General features: G+C 36.1%; 2 protein-coding genes and 1 long non-coding RNA gene across 7 annotated transcripts in view; 1 reads left to right on the forward strand and 2 right to left on the reverse strand.

Moving 5' to 3' along the window:
- Positions 1 to 1963: 1963 nt before the first annotated feature.
- On the reverse strand, positions 1964 to 6803 carry LOC109853709 (nanos homolog 3). The gene is made up of 3 exons (XM_020426066.1): positions 6423 to 6803; positions 4514 to 4736; positions 1964 to 4123 (listed from the first exon to the last, which is right to left on the reverse strand). Exons 1-3 carry the CDS (start codon positions 6568 to 6570, stop codon positions 3973 to 3975), a joined length of 522 nt encoding a protein of 173 aa, XP_020281655.1. The 5' UTR covers positions 6571 to 6803; the 3' UTR covers positions 1964 to 3972.
- A 156-nt stretch (positions 6804 to 6959) lies between these two features.
- Positions 6960 to 16845, forward strand: part of LOC109853736 — a 69213-nt gene continuing 59327 nt past the window's right edge. Inside the window, exons 1-2 of the long non-coding RNA XR_002250144.1 lie at positions 6960 to 7192; positions 7700 to 7829. This is a non-coding gene — a long non-coding RNA (uncharacterized LOC109853736). The remainder of the gene's footprint in view (positions 7193 to 7699; positions 7830 to 16845) is intronic.
- LOC109853734 overlaps positions 12662 to 16845 on the reverse strand; it is a 96211-nt gene continuing 92027 nt past the window's right edge. For all 5 annotated transcript variants that reach the window (XM_020426111.1, XM_020426113.1, XM_020426109.1 and 2 more), the window contains exon 9: positions 12662 to 16660. In XM_020426111.1, coding sequence (XP_020281700.1) covers positions 16054 to 16660 — 607 coding nt within the window. In that variant the 3' untranslated portion in view covers positions 12662 to 16053. The remainder of the gene's footprint in view (positions 16661 to 16845) is intronic.

Here is a 16845-nt window from a genome sequence, read left to right on the forward strand (position 1 = left end):
AGGCCGCAACAATAGTCGTAAAATACCCATTTCCGGTTTAGAAGGTCGCAGCAGTAGCCACAAGTAAAATGAATTATTTCCATTTCGGTACTGCCTGCATAAGCAAGCGTATACTTGTTTTTTTTTTTTTTTAATCTGAATTAAATTTTTTAAAATAGCGCGATGTTTGATAAAGAAATTGTCGTCTTCATTGTGAACAGACATGGTCGTAAAAATTGCACTACTGCTTGCGCGTTCTACTTTACGGCCTATCCTATTGTAGACGCGAATCTTAATTCACACACATACCATATCAAAATATAACACAGAGATTCTACAAAAGTAAAAACTTATTGGCGTAAAACTTACGAACTATTAAACGATAGACTTTGAATACTTCAATATAAATCGCGTGCGGTCAGTCGATCGGATCTACGTCCTACAGCCAATCAACTCTTCGTCCCGCGTGGAAATAATTTTTCGGAAAAATGACGGACCTTGGTAAAAAATTAATTTCTCCTCCACTCTCACTCTTTGGCAATCACGCTTGCGCGACTATTGTAAGTTCCGGTAAATACCATTAGATACACATAATCTACATATCTACGTACAAAAGCGGCGCGTGCGCACAATGGGTGTCGTCGGGTATATCAACGCGAGAGGAAGAAGATACACGAAGTTAACTTGACGAAGGTTTTGACAAAAACGATGTTGACGATGATTTCCCAGACTGAAACTCTATTTTGTTCTACGTTGAAAACGTACAGCAGTTCGAAGGTTCCGAGTATTAATTATAAATTTGCAACAAACATTATATTTTTATATATTAAATAAATGTGAGCGCAAAACAAAAGTCACAGACTATCATCCTTAATACCTAAAATATTTGTTCTTATTCCTCTTCGATCGTAAAATAAATCTTGAAAGCATTTCCACCGCTACTATTCAAAGATACATCTACTTGTAGCTTCACATTGAGATTGAAAACTATCTGAGTTCTAGATAATTTGTTAAAACTGCAATACTCGTAAAGTGATTTAAATAATTTACATATTTCAAGATGTTTTGTACAGAGACTTCGGTATAAATAAATGGAATCGAGCTTTTCTTGCAGCTGAGAAATTTCAAGGTTCTTATCGTACGCAAAATCAAATTGTAGAAACGAAATTTTGAGCCAACTGAAACGAATGAGACTGAGATTTCACTTCTGCATTTTGCTCGCACAACAAAGATTTGATTGGCTTATAGAACAAAGATCCGACTGTATTATACTGCTATTATGTATGACCAAAATACAGAGAGCTGTACGCAGTACAGTACTGACCAATTCATAAGACGCGAGATGACGTAATGGTAATCCGAAACCCGAGTATATAGAAGCACTCGTGATTAAGAGTCAGCAGCAGACACGAGAGAATAACAGATACATACGTATAAAGGCAGAAATATAAAAAGAAAAATCAACGAACTTTTCCTATAATAATTCAATATCCAGAGATGCACACGTGTTGCAATATTGTGGTACAAATATTTAATTCAGTTCCGTCGAACTTCTCGTTTTTGAGAAAACGCTCGAAACTTGCGAACGCATTAAATTCAAACTGTTATTTTTAATTTTATTACGCGAGATCTCTTGCGCGCATTCAGAATTAATTTTCGAACGTGTAAAGTCAACATTCTCGACTAATTGTCGTATGGCAAAACCGCAGCATTGAATTCTTAGCCTAACGCCGTGACTAAAAAATCGATTAAGAAAAAATAACATAAACACTTTCTTCAAGGAGATTGGAATACTTTAAGAGAATCAATAAACATTCATTCTATAATTTACCATTGCACACTGTAAACGTGAGCGTATATGAAAGTAATTTTAAATCATTTCTCGAAATTTGTGTAATTAAGCAATTATGTATGTATATAAATAACACCGAAAAGAGAGAATTATATTTTAATTATTATCTATATAAATCTATTCTCTCTCTCTATATATATATATATATATTTGTACTTACATCTATATACTTTCTCTTTCTATTATTTGGTCTCGCGGATACAACTAAAAGAACACATTTTGAAACTTAAATATTTTTCGACTTTATAAACATCTCAACAAAAAAATCTTCATCTCGGAAGGTCTGATCGACAAACATGTAGAAAGAAAAAAAAAAACTCTCGTATCATTGTATCACAAAATCATTTGTTTTCTTACATCATGTGCAAAAACATTTGAAAAGAATCGTTCAGATATTCAGTCAAGGAATTTGAGAGTTCGTGAACTCGCGCGAAGAAAAAAAAAAAACGAAAGAAGTCAGACACAGTTCTCTTGCCCCGTCTTTACCGTCAACAAGTTATAATTACTTATCTTTATAATTAGTTAATAATATAATTGTCTCTATGTATATCTATTTTTCATTTTCATTGTATGTACAGCATTATTATTATTATTATTTGAAAAAAATTACGTGAAAGAACGTCCTTCTACGAGTTTTAAAGAACATTTTGGAAAGAAGAGAGCAAAAAACCGTGTCTTCTAACATACACTCTGTCATCTGCAAAGCAACAGTCCGCGCTACCTAAGTATATTTATAAACACAACGCCGTTAAGCCGTTTCACCGACTGTAACATTGTAGTACCGGAGCCAACTACACACCTCTGCTCTGCGTGCTTTTACAACGAATTTACATATTTCGCAAACACATGTAGAGAAGATGTTCGAACACCGATCGCGCATGCGGCAATAAGTAAAAACGTTCGCAAAGTACACATTCGTTGTAAAAACACGCAAACAACAAGACGCGCGCAGTTGATTCTTACACAAAATTCATATTATATATTCATATTACATATCATATTATATATTCATATTACATATTATATATTCGTATTATATATCTCTTTTCATTAAACTATATAGTAAAATATAAAAACCACATCTATTTGACAATTTCTTTCTCGAAAACTGTATACTTTTTCGAGTAGACAGTGCCAAAAAAATAATGCACAAAATAAATAAAAAATAAATTAAAATAGGCACAATTTCCCTTTTTTTTTTTTCAATTGTAAAGTATCACCTCGCGTTAAGGGGGGAAAGGGTATAAACAGGTAAATCTTCAAAAAATATAGACGCTCTCTTAGAAACACACTAAGATCGCTTCTCTTCTGTAAAAGTCGGGAAGTTTCGCAGTCAAGGCAAATTAAGAAGCATGATTTTTTTTTTGTTTAGACGGAAACAGTGGATGCAAGGAATGTTTGTTTGTACACGATTTCTCCTTCAAATAGATCTCGGAAAAGGCACAAATGTGCGTATAGGAACAAAGAATACCTTAAATCACGAAGTGCATCACAATAAACGTCTACTCTCTTAAATTGACTTGATGACGTGACTCTGTGTGTGTGTCTCTCTCTCTCTCTTTCTCTCGAAATACGCGTAAAACTTTCCAGTTCTAAATCGAGAGGGTTCATTTGATCTCAACGCGGTTTGCATCTGATGATGTGATTCGCATATAATTCATAAATTATATTTTACAAATACAAGAGGGAAGGGACGGGAATATAAGAGAAGAGAATAAAATACACGGAGGAGGAGAATGTGCGGGAAGTGGAATAAATTACAAATTAGAGAAAAATATGGTAGAAATTCGGATAAATTAAAAACGATGAATATTACAAATAAATTCGGAGATAAATTACAAATTATATCATTATGAATATCCAAGTATGTGTGTGTGTGTATGTATGAGTAGGAAAAAATACAGGATATATTGAGCGCAAAACGTAAAATTTCAACCTGACAAGTTCAAATGTCGATCTCGTTTTAGAATCGAAGTTTCAAACGTATTTGCGGGAATACGAGACACTTGTTAAATATATCGACGTTTAACTTCTTTTCTATCTCTTTCATGAAACGCGTTCCGGTTTATTTTAGTTGTCTTAAAGATACTTAATTTTTCGTCGCCCGCGCATAAAAGATGTCCGTGTGTCGTCCAGTGCACTTACTTGCTGCGACGCTTGCCCGTTGAGTTCCTCATGAATTTGAATGCGCTCGCCGCAGTCAAGGAGTTGGCGTTAAAAGGACCCTGCGGACAGTACTTGACTGTGTGTGCCGTGTCGCCGCATGCCCCGCAGATCGGGCACGTGTACGCCCTGTCAAGCAAACATCACAATTTTGTTCCGTACGCCTGGAATATACTATATTATATCGACGCGAAAGAACGTCGTATCAAGTATCATTTTTTTTCCAAAAACATTTTTTTTCTCATGAGAGATTCTTACACGTAAAACTTTACGACGGTGAAGACCAAAAGTGGCATTTACGAGAACGCGTTTTCTCTCATAAAACTCTAAATGTGTTTGTCATCAAATCGTATAAACAACTTTGAAGAGTTTTGTTTCAGAAATTATACGAGCGAGGTGTTGAGTTTCGGTGAAGTGAATATAAAAATGTGAAAATAAAACAAGCATTACTGGAAAAATCCTCAAGAGAGAAAATAAACGAACCGAAAGGCGAGTTCACACATTAAATAAAATAATGACCTGAGAACGGGACAGCAGACACGTCCGTCGACATCTTTCAGCAAATGTTGTCGATAATACATTTCCTCTTCGCCGTTATTTCTGCAAAAAACGCATTCCGTAGGCAAGGGTTTCTTGTTCTTTTTTCGTCGTGGAACATTCTGTTTGACCATGTCCGTGTCCAAGTCCGGACAATACTCGTAATCTTGACCGTTGAGCCGAAAGTCCGCCATCACTTCTTCAACTGTAACAAACGTTAAAAACGGGGAAGGGGAAAAAAAACCAAATGTTATTCAACCTTCACAAAGTGCTCGCAAACAAACACTGCTGACGGACAAAAATATTTCAACGCTTGAAATATGTTCGCGCGCAAATCTGTTCATTTCACTTTGAAATCTTGTTAAATTTAAGCAATAATATGATAATTTAATATAAACTTGACCTTCGCGCCGGAGAATCTTCGCTCGTATAACACACGGATGTGAAGAAAAACTAAAGACCCTTTTGTGCATGTATTTAAATCTTGACTTTTGATTCAGTTCTAATCGGCCGAGATGTAAAATCGATTGCAGATCCGAAAATCTCATCTTTTTTTCGAATTTTCGCGTAATTAGAACTCGACACCATCGTGTAATTAGAACTCGACATGGCCAAAAAAATCGAACGTAACATATGATATTGAAATAAACGCGCGGCAATCAAAATCTCACGACGGCGCCTCGGGATATCTCGGAGTCATCCTGCGATGAAGAGGCCGGAATGTAATTCGATACGATTAAGTAAACATGCACATCCGCTCTCGGAAATCCTTATTAAAATTGTTTATCGAACGCGAGCGATATTAGTCATAAAACTTCGCTTATCAGGAAATCGGTGCCGAAAGACATAAACACTTCCCGCACAGCGGGACCTGCTTTTTTTTTCGACACCGAGATAAGTTACACGCACGTAGAAGGACGATGAAACATCGGCAACTACAAAAGTTGCACACACGTGCGCGACGCGCGATTAGAGGATTTTAACTGCCGCTCGTTTCTGTTACTTCGCAAACAACGAAAACACAATACGGCTGTTTTTTCGTTGTGAAAAAAAATTTACGCGCTTTGTTTTTTTTTGTGACGACTCTTTCACGAAGAGACAAGAATTAACAGGAAATTTTACTGCGTTGAAGATTCGAAAAAAATACACGAAATGAACGAGATGAAGTAAAAATAAATTAAATAAACACACAAATATTGCAAAGCGACGAAGTTATCACGCACAGAATAACAACGTTCAGTCTTGGTGTTATTTTAGTAATGACTTAAATTTTTATCTCGCGTAATTTAAAAATCTCAATATATGTTGGATTTTCTTGCGCGCGATAATTTTGTAAACGCCCGTTAGAAAATATCAGCGTGAGACACATGTCGCTTTCACGCAAACTGAGAGAGCACGATTGTTCAAGTTAATAACAAATTAGACCGACGTGCGAGATCGGAGATAAAAGATAAGGAAACGATTTGCAACAATAAAAAAAAATATCGTCTTATTAACAATAGGGAAGACAATCGATTCCGCGCTGCATAAGTAAATTTGTTCACAATTCACATAACTACATAATCTGGCTCTTATTTGCGCGTGATATATGAAACTCTTTGATTTCGTTTCAAAATTCTCTTACGCATTCCAAGTGAACTCTGTTATGCTTCTTCGACATTTTCTGAAATTTCAAGTCGCAATAAAAATAAAAACTATCGTTAATAAAATAATCTAATCGAATAAAATAATATCTAATCGAAGACTGTCCCGATCTTCATCATTCTTTTTGAAGGGAAAATAAACATCTAGTCATTACTTGCTTAATTTCAAAATTGTTCGACGATCGAATGACAGCGTCTTGACATCGGGAGACGCGAGAATCTAACAATCTACGTAATTATTTCCCTACCTGTCGGTACCGGCACCCTGTAATTGATGTCGAACAGCCGACGGATCTCGTCCTCCAGGCTGGGGTTCAGCGGAAACAACGAATTTTCTTGCAACATTGGTAACATGATCTGTGTGCGCGCGATACGATGACACTCCGAAACACTCATACTTATACACGTACACACATATATATAATTGAGCAGAGCCGCGAAATTTTTTTCTCGCTACGAACAGACTCAGACGTATCTTCCTCTCACCGGTTCGCGATCTCGAACGCACCGATAATCACCTGACTTTGACGAATGTTCGTACGAATGGACGAGATGCGAAAAATAGAATTCGCCAACTTTCCTTTCCACAACTTGTTAAGCGCCGCAGATCAACACTGACAGTGAGAGAAGCCCGGGCCTCTCGAAGGATCTCTCGCGTGCGTGACTCGCATTAAGTCGAAGATTTCGATAGTGGGAAAACTCGCTCCGTCAGTGGCTGCCGACTCGGGCCCGACGACAAAGATTGGCGGGACTGACGCTGGAAGGGCGGTGCGCGGCAATTGTGCGAGAAATACGGACGGAATCGGGCTGGTCGTCGGCGAGATCGCACCGGATCAAAGCGAAGACAGCCGTCGCTCTCAATCGATTTGCCGATCTATTTACGACGTGTTTATTATGCTCGCGGTGTCTTTTCGGTCGCGCCGAAAATGTCGGTGTCTTTTTTTTCTTCTCTCGGAATCGGATCGTCGAGAGGGAATTTCGCGAAAATATAGGCACATTTGAAAACTGCGCCCCGAAGGTAAGACACGCGATTATGACGCATCATAATCCGGTTGAATGTTTTTATTCTGGTTGGTCGGATTTTTTAAACGACATATGAAAAAGATAATATCTAAATTTATCTTAATCCTGGAATGCTCGCACGAGCGACTTGTAATCCTAACCTCATACTGCCTTTGTCTCGTGCAAAAGGATAATAAAAAGAAAAAAGAAAACTGGAGTTCTGATTGTGTGCGTGCTTTTTTCTCTTGGAAGTAGTATATCATTTTATTCACATAGTCATTTTATATTTATTTTAGTTTATTTCATTTTTATTTGTTGTTTTATACTTATTTTACTTGTAAAAGTTTGATTTTTCAAGAGCATGAAAAAATAGGTTAGAAGAAGTTAAGCATTTCAGGATTTTAAATGTTTATTTACTCTATATTTATTTTTGTTATTGAATTGTGTGTATGTGTATATATGTATTTTATACACATAAATAGTTGAGTTTGAAAATTGAACTTGTGCCTTTCTTTATCGGTAGCCTACCATGTTCAAGCGTGACTCATCATTATTTCGTTTCGGCGCTCTTTGTGCCACGTTGACCGGTTAATGTTTATAAGCCGATCGTCATCGGAGAAGAAATGGAAATGAATCTTCCCTCCAGTTAAAAGGTAAATGTTTACGTGCGTATAATAATCTTTCTACCGCTGAACGGCGACAAAAATCACTCAGGTGTGCTCACTGACTTGTAAGCTTTTATTGAGTTTCAAATTACTTCGGTTTAGTAATTACAGGTAATTGAAAAAGTAAATTTGTATATTTTATTGCATTTTGCGCTACTAATAAAGAGAAAATTATCATAAAATAAAACAAAAGGAATATTTTTAACGAAACACAACGGCAATATAATTTATTTTTTGATGAAAAAGTTTGCATAAAATTATTTTGAAGTAGACGTAAGTAAATAGAGAGTGAAGTCAATGACCGAACTTGTGGTTAAAGGTTAATGCGCACGTGATTTTTTTTTGGTTTCTGCATAAATTCACAGTGCGACGTGTATAAACCGCACCGAACTCGTTTCTGAAATTATTATAATATGAAAAGTAACGGAGCACACATGCGGAAAGTAGCGCGATACGATACACTAGAAAAATAAAAAATTTGTGCGGAACTAACTGAGCACAGATTGTGTTTCTTGATAGTAACTTATCATGTGACTGCACATTCCTGAAAAAAAAGTAAACTTCTTTATACTTCTGTGCTCAAAATGCGAAAATTTTTCGATATTTGTTAAAATAATATATTTAAAAACTTTTTTTTAACAATTAATATAATTAAAAAATTAAGTTTTCTAATTTTCGGTTGAAAGTTTATATTGGAAAGAAGTAGAAAAGAGAGAGAGAGAGAGAGAGAAGAGAGGATTCTGAGATTGATAAGAATTTCAAGTGATTTCACTAATCTTTCATCTTTATTATTACTGTGTAAATATGTAGGCACTGAACAAATAATGTTTCATAATTTGTTTACAAACATTTACACTTACTGCTCTTCATCTTTTTGTTCAATCAATGAATATTCTCCGCGAGAAGCAACCTCTTCGGTCGACGGTTCGCGTCGGTCCCGGGGCTGCTTTTATGTGTTACGTGTACGTGTGTGTATATATGTATGTGTGTCCTCTGCCGTTCGTTATACACCTTTTACATACGGCAAATATCTCATTTGTCTCGTTCTCTCTCGGCATTGCATGCGCTCGACCTCGATTTCTAATTTTTGACTTCAATAATTATTTTATCAATATATATATATATATATATATAATATATATATATATTTCTTCGCTTCTTTTATGTATATGTATACTTTAATCTCTATCCGCTAAATATATTGTTCTTCTAAGTCTAAAAATTACCACAATGATTAAAGGTAAATATATATATATCTATATATACCTCAGAGCAATTATAATTAAAAATTAATTAGCAATCATGATAACGTGTCAGATACATGTGTCGTGTAGGGAGACGAAGAAAGGAAAAAAGGGAGGTGGAGGGAGGTAGGACGGAGAGGGCACAAAAGGAACATGAAAGTGATGCATAAAAGAGAGAAGAGGAACTAAGAGATTTAAAATAAAATAAAATAAAAAAAAAAGAAAAAATAAAAAATACTAACTTTGGCTAAGGAGACTGACACTTCGCTTTCGAAAAGCGCGACGTCGGCTGCGTTTATTCTCTCGATATTCGTGATATTCCGGCAATTGCGCTCTGCAATTTCGAAATGTCGGACTGGCAAGTTGAAGAAAAAAAAAAAAAACTTGGTACAAAGTCTTGAGAGAGATAAAAATGAGTCCGAGAAAATGCGTGTGTAATACAATATGTATTTTGTCCTTTGCAAATGTGCGCGCGCGTCCGAGCGCGCACATAAAAAATACGTACGTATGTTGTGTATGTGTGTGTACAATAATCGTTCATCTCGATGTATGTATGTATGTATGTGTGAAAGAATGTTATTACAACTTTACATAGAGAATCGTTTCTCTCTCTCCATTATCGGCTATAATCGCTTTTTATTTTTGTTCTCCGTGTCTCAGGTATAAAACTAACGGGGTCGGCCGGTAAAAGCCATCTTGTAAAACTATATTTTCATATATTTTGTTTTCTTTCTCTCTATTGCGCTCTCAAGTTGTCTTATGTGTCTTGCTAAAAAACGTTCTTTACACTGCAGGCGGTTGGGACAGGTATGACTGTTCCGTGTTATACATGAGACACTCCGCAACCGGGTATTCGACGTGAATAATATATATATATATATATATATATAAATATATATATATATACGCTAACTTGTCGTTAACACCGTGGTGATGATGATGATGATGGTGGTGGTGATGGTGATAATGATGATGGATGATGATGATGATGATGATGATAATGATAATTAATGCGCGCGTGGATGTCGTCGAAATCTCTCTCCGGCATTAATTTAATTAATCATTCGTCGATGTGGCGGTGGTCCGTTTTTTCTTTCTTTTGGAATAGCTATATATAATTAATTATTATAAATATATTTATATATATGTGTATATATATATATATATATTTATATATGTATATATATATATATATATATATATATTTATATATGTATATATATATATATATGTATATATATATATATATATAATAGGTCCATGCGTTCATTTCTTTTCCTTCATGCGCGTGTAATGCAACGTGTAATGACAGTGAAGAGCGTGTATACTAGGAATGTACATAGTGTACGTAGATAATAATTCTTTTTTTTTTGTTTGTTTAATTAGGTTGTGTATAAAACGATGATACTTATTATTATTTTCGCGTTTACACTCGTTTTATATCAAACGACACATATTAATGATATCAAGGTTTTTTCTTTTTTTTTTTTTTGTTTTTAGTCTCATGGTTCCGACAGCCGCGCGCGCGCGCGCGCGTCCTCACAGGACGCGCGGCGCGTCGTTTTGCCAATATAGGCTAAAAATGTAGTCTTATCCTGTCACCTCGCACCATGTGATCACACACTCACACTATCTCTCGCTCTCTCGCTCTCGCTCTCTCTCTCTCTCTCTCTCTTTCATTCCCTTTTCTCGCAAAAAAAGAGAACAGTATCACCACACCCGAGTGCGTGGTTTCATATGATACATATGTCAAATGAACGGTCATCAGTCTTCGAGCGTGCGATTTGGCGTGATACGTGCACATATTATAATGCGTCCTTACGATGCGTTGTAATCCAAGATTCGAGTTGAGAAACGATGCGTTTTGTACTTCAATCAACGAAAGCCCAATGCGCGCTCGTCAAAGAAAAAGGAAAATTTGCATATTTTAAATAAGAGCAAAAAATAAAAAAAAAAAACAGATATACAGACATAGTATATATATATATAGTGTATATATACATATATATTCCGAGGAGTTTTTTCCACGTGGACTTTTATATATAATAATAATAAAAGATTAACAGTTAGTGTGCGCAATAACAAAAAAGGTATATGTACATGATAAATATAAAATTATTTAATTTAAATAATAAAATTAAAGTAAGATAGCATAACATTTTTTTTATTATCTCACATTATCGTTTTTTAATTATCTCTTTGTTGCAAGGCTCAACCATTCTCAAAAACATGACCATCCATTTGCGTACAATTTGTTATATCGATTATTATTATTATTAATGTTATTATTTTATTATTAAATATTAATACTTCTAGTCGTATACTCTCGCTGGAGTAAAAGTGGTCGCGCGCATCCTAGACATATCCGGATGCCAATAGGCAAATACAGTGTGTACGAGCGCATGTATTTTACTTCCGCTTCCTTGATATGCGATAGATACTAACCTAACCTAACGAAACTTGTCGTTACATTTTTCATTTGGTATGTCTTAGTCTTATTTTATTTAAAAAAAAAAAACGTATGTATAAAAGGAAAAAAAGTTACTCTAAGCTTCACTTGTAATACAAAGGTCGAATGAGAAGTGTCATAATGAGAAGTTCTACGCAATAAGCAATTAAATTAAACACAAATGAGTTCTACGAAAAGAAAGCATTAAATTAAATGAGGATGAACAGATCATTTTCCCCCGGTTTTCCTTCTTGTCGTGCAACGGAACGAACAGTATTATTGGGATATTAGCAACCAAAATTTTTCCTGGCACGCAAACGGAAACTTACTTCTCGCAACGGCAAAATGAAAAGAAAGAGTCGGCTATAAAAGTTGACAGGTCGTAAAATCGTCTCGGGTCACGCGCAGCAGCCGAGATGTAAATTTATGACTTTTGCTAACACGCGAAAGAAAAAACGACTCTTAACGTTATTATTATTATTATTATTATTATTATTATTATTATTAGCAAATCTTTGGGACAAAATTGTTCTTGCTAATATCCAGATAATGCCGTACGAATAAAAATTATTACATATAAACGTGCGAGATGCGTTTTACCGCGTATATATAAAAATTCTACATATAGGTGTAAACGAGATAAAAATAATCGATCCCCAGAGCACTCGTAAAGTAATCGACTTTGCTCTTTCGAGGATGTCGAGAAAATGATACACACATTTGTTTAAATATACAAAGTAGATGAAAAAGAGTATGCTTAACGTGTTCCAATAATAAAAGTCTTTTACAGTACAGGCTAGCCGGAAATACTTTCTCTCGCAGAATCCGAAACTTATGTACAATTGTCGTGTATGGGTGTGTGTATCTCTTGAGTGCGTTTCGTACTTAATCGAGAACTTCGATACACTACTCCTATCGTTACGCCTTTTTTGTTTTTAATTTTTGTTGCTTTCTTCGGTTTTATATCTCAATACTCAGTCGACTCTTGGGGGAGGGGTCCATTTAGAAAGAGAGAAGTACATACATTTTTCATTGTTATGCGCGTACAAATAATTGCGCGTTTTTTTTCTGTTCTATAATAATATTATACAGTATCGTATTTACATCGCTTCATGATACATTTGTGATTTTTTTTTGTTTCTACCTGCTCGGCATATTGAAGTTTTCGACGACGAAAGAAGCGTTGTCGCGCTTCTTCCGGAGCGATTTTGCTTCTGGACCGGCTTTGACGCTTTCACGCCCGTCGTTCTCTTCTTCACGCTCGTCTCTCGTGATCTCAAATTTTTTTAGTTTTTAATTTTTTTTTTTTTATTTTTTTTTTTATTCCTAATAAGCAGTTGACACTTCGGAATGACAATATTTGAAGTGATTCACATGAAGAACTTAAAAACGGAGACAAGTGAGAAAAGCGGGCGTGTGAACGTTAAAGCGTCGGCGCGCAAAATCGCGCCGGCTCTGTTTTCCAAGTGATCTCTCCTCCGCGCAGGTCTCATTCCGCTCTTGTGTTTCAGATTACTTTACAAGTACCCTCCCATATATCAAATCTTCTTTTCTCGTCAAAGCAAACTGCAATGAAAGTCTTATATCATCGAAAAATATCATCGGAGATACATCTACTATGCTATTAACTTTATCTAGTTTTACCTTTGCGAGCAGGAATACTTATTTCCAGTCAGTGTCTCATGTTGAGAGTACGGTTATTGTATATATATATATATATGTATATGAATATATATTTACATAAAGCGCGGTGTGTGTACGTGTGTGTATCGTGTTCTTTCCATTTGTTTAACTTAAATACCGCGCCTGTGTACAAGCTTATGAGACAAAATTAAACTAAGGAAGGATCGCGAGTTACATAAATAGGAGGAAACGCGTGTAACAGTATTTATTTCTATCGTCCGTATCGTTTCCCATGGTGTTTATTTTATTTTATTTTTTTTTTACAATACGAATTCAAATGTGATTGCACGTTAAGCGTTTCTTCTTTAAAATAGTTCTGATCTTTCGTGCCAAATAATATTAAAGGATTTTATATATTGCACCGATATTTACACCGTGGACGTTTATGTTTTTTTTTCGCTTTTAAAATATATATATATATATATAAATCGCTCTTAATATCTATATAAATGTACATTCACGACTCAAATAAAAACTAGTAAAAGTAATCTTCCGTAAAAAAAAAGTCTACGTACATAATAAACACATCGATACTAAAACGTTTATTATATAGTACATACTACGCGTGTTGTGCAGCGTTAAAAGAGCAACAAAAATAAAATCAATTTTCACGAGATAGTCGTCGCAAGAATTTTCAACATTTATAACGCAGTATTCTAGACTGAATTTTTGCTACAATCAATTTCGGCCGTTCTTCGAAACGACGTCCGTCAAAAAATCCGATAACACATAAATATAAAAACAATTCGTAAATTAATTTCGTTTAAATGGAAAAGAACTTAATATATTAACAATGAAAAATAATAAAAATATAACATAGATTCAATGTAAGAATGAAAAGAGAACTGAATTTCGTCGGCAACTTGATAACGTAATCGGATAGACGACTCTGACGTTCTAAGTTAAGGCTTCCATATATCGCAAAAGTACGTTTCTGAATCATAAACGATTTACTATTGGATACATGCAGTCTGACGAAATACTCTCTCTTTCTTTCTTTCGCTCTCTCGCCTTCTGAATACTTTTTAAAATACAAACTATTGTGAGAATATTATTTACAGTCATCGTTTTATGGGAGGAATTTTTTCAGTTTTCTCACACTTCCTTTTTTTTCCGTGTTGCGTCCATTACGTTGTTGCGTGACGAATAGATGCTCTTTCCAATAGTACATGTTTTATGATTTTAATTCTCATGTTCGTGTGTACGAAACACTACAACTAAAACACGTTCTTACCACGATCCTCTTACGATTGCGTGAGAAATATCTATATTGAAAAAAGGATCGTTATTCTCCGTTCGAAAGCTCGGTTCACATTTTCCGGTCAGATCACGATCGAATCCCAATGATGAAACACTTATGATTATGGGTTGTTTTTGTTACATCGTTTTCACACTCGGCGGTCAGTCTTGTCATTATCGTCCACGTTAGGTAACTCTTTTTTTTTTTTTAGAATGATCTCAAAGCCTTCGCTAATTAAAAATGACCTTGAGTGACAAAAAAAAATTTAAAAAAATTAAAAAAATGAAAAAAAAAAATAAAAAACAAAAAAATAAAAAAAAATCACAAGTGTATTTACACAAATGTGTAAATTCAAATAAAACATTGGATTTGAATAGAAATGAATTTCGAACCGTGATCTGACAGACAGTATTAAAAGTCGAGCGCAACTTTCTTTCTCTCTCTCTCTTCCTCTCTATCTCTTTGCGGTGTGTGTGTATCCTATCTATGATGGAATCTACTTGTGGTGAATATATTGTCGCTCTTTACGTGCTATACAGACACATGCGGCAGAAAATAGTCTAGGCATTTTTTGTGTGTTGCGATAATACACTCTATCTCATCGTTATTCAAAAGGAACTTCGATTGAACTTTTTTATTATACGCGTTTGTTGTTTTCTCTTTTGTTTTTCTTTGCTTCTTCTTTGTTTCTTTTTCTTCGCGAAGGCCAAGATGCGCGAACGCATCGCGCGCGCCAATGCCAATGTGTGGCTCAAAGCAAACTGATTTTTTTTTTTTTTTTTTGAAGTAAAAAACAAAAAGAAAGAAAACAAAAGTGGAAGAGTTCTCTCGCGCTGTTGTGATACTTAATCCCTCGAGAAAGCTGGTTTTCGCAACAGTTTAATACTCTTTCCGCGCGTGCGCGAAGTATTGCGCGAACGCCGCAAACGCGAACTTCGAAGGCACAGCGAAACGTACGCTTGATCCTTCCATCGGTTTGCGGCATAATTCGCGATGTATATACTTTGCGCGGCGACGATTTTTTTTTTTTTTTTTAAATTGAGCTCGTCTTCTCCACGTCATCGCAGTGACGACCCGCGTTCATCCGCGGTGAGTTACATACGCAAGATTGTCTAAAAGCCTGTCTACGTTTCAAATCGTTATATGCAAAAGTGTCATTTGTTTTTCTCTCTTCGACTTGTTATAAATACCACAGACTTTTTAAAAATTAAATTCTAATTAAAAAATCCGTATCGGGTGTAACACAACCCGAACAGTAAGATATATTAGTAGCATTAGACATTGCCAACAAGATTTTCGCGAATTTCGAATCGCATCATATCCGATTCGCTCGTGTCTTTGCAAATATAACAATCTATAGACGGGCCTTAAGGCTGCTGTTTCGGACATGCCCGAAGCAGCACGTAGTATTTCTACCTACTTCAAATGAAAATTCGTAAGAAAGCGGGTGAACACGTTGGAATAGAAATTTCGCGGACACTGTAGGTCGGATCTGTAGCCGCTGGGCGCTACACTGCGTAGATGGTGATTATGACGATGATGGTGATGATGATGATGATGATGGTTCGACGTAGGTGTCAGATAAGGTCTGAATAGTTAGGGTTTGCTACTGTCACTGTTTAATGAGAGCGCATCGGTGCTGCTTTTCTGTTGTTGCTGTTGCTGACTGATCTCGCTCACGGCGCCGCCGCTCATCAGCTTCGCGTTGTTGTTTTCCGTACTAGACATCTTCGCGTATTCGCGTTTGCGCACACACATAGTCTCCGCCTTCACAATTGTGATGTCCGGATTATTTTCAAGCACGGAAGTGGCAGCTTTTGGCACCGTTGTCGGCACTTCGATGTAGCCGCCGCCTTCGCGCTTGATGGGCGTCGTTGTCGGTGTAAGCGTCGCCGATGTCGCCGCGTTCGTGTTGATCTTCTGCAGAATGTCGTTTACAGATTCGTTATTTTCGTTCGTGGTGGTAGGTTCGTTCGTCGTTGCGGTGTTGTTGCTGCTGCCGTCGATGCTACTACCGCTGGCCGCTGGACTCAGATCGCCGGTGAGAGAGATTCTGTCGGGACCCTGAAGCGTCGACAGGTACGTCGCGAGCGTATGGACGGTCACATTGAGGAACTCGGCGGCTCGAAACAACGATATCTCCTTCCGCCGTAATTTCGCCAGTACTTCAGCTGGGCCCGGTTCAGACCAAAAATCCCTTACTCTGGAAGTTATTATCTCTGTTTTTTTATCTGTACATATTATCATCACATTTACCGATTATTCCGACCGGGACTCCCTCGCGAGATTTTACTTTGGTTTCTTTTATAGTATTATTTTTCGCTTTCTGAATTTGGTTCTGATTTACTTTCAATTTAGATTCTATTCTGATTTTTTTTTTTTTTTTTT

The sequence above is a fragment of the Pseudomyrmex gracilis genome, unplaced genomic scaffold (assembly GCF_002006095.1).
Source record: "Pseudomyrmex gracilis isolate BER0280 unplaced genomic scaffold, ASM200609v1 scaffold_53, whole genome shotgun sequence".
NCBI classification, from domain to species: Eukaryota; Metazoa; Arthropoda; class Insecta; order Hymenoptera; family Formicidae; genus Pseudomyrmex; species Pseudomyrmex gracilis.

What these genes read in the sequence shown, in the direction of transcription:
- LOC109853709 (XM_020426066.1), bottom strand. Translation starts at nt 6,570, where the DNA reads ATGAGTGTTTCGGAGTGTCATCGTATCGCGCGCACACAGATCATGTTA. An exon ending in CAGGGTGCCGGTACCGACAG is followed by an intron (nt 4,737 to 6,422) that starts GTAGGGAAATAA and finishes CGTTTGTTACAG; the next exon opens with TTGAAGAAGTGATGGCGGAC. An exon ending in GTCTGCTGTCCCGTTCTCAG is followed by an intron (nt 4,124 to 4,513) that starts GTCATTATTTTA and finishes TTTGCTTGACAG; the next exon opens with GGCGTACACGTGCCCGATCT.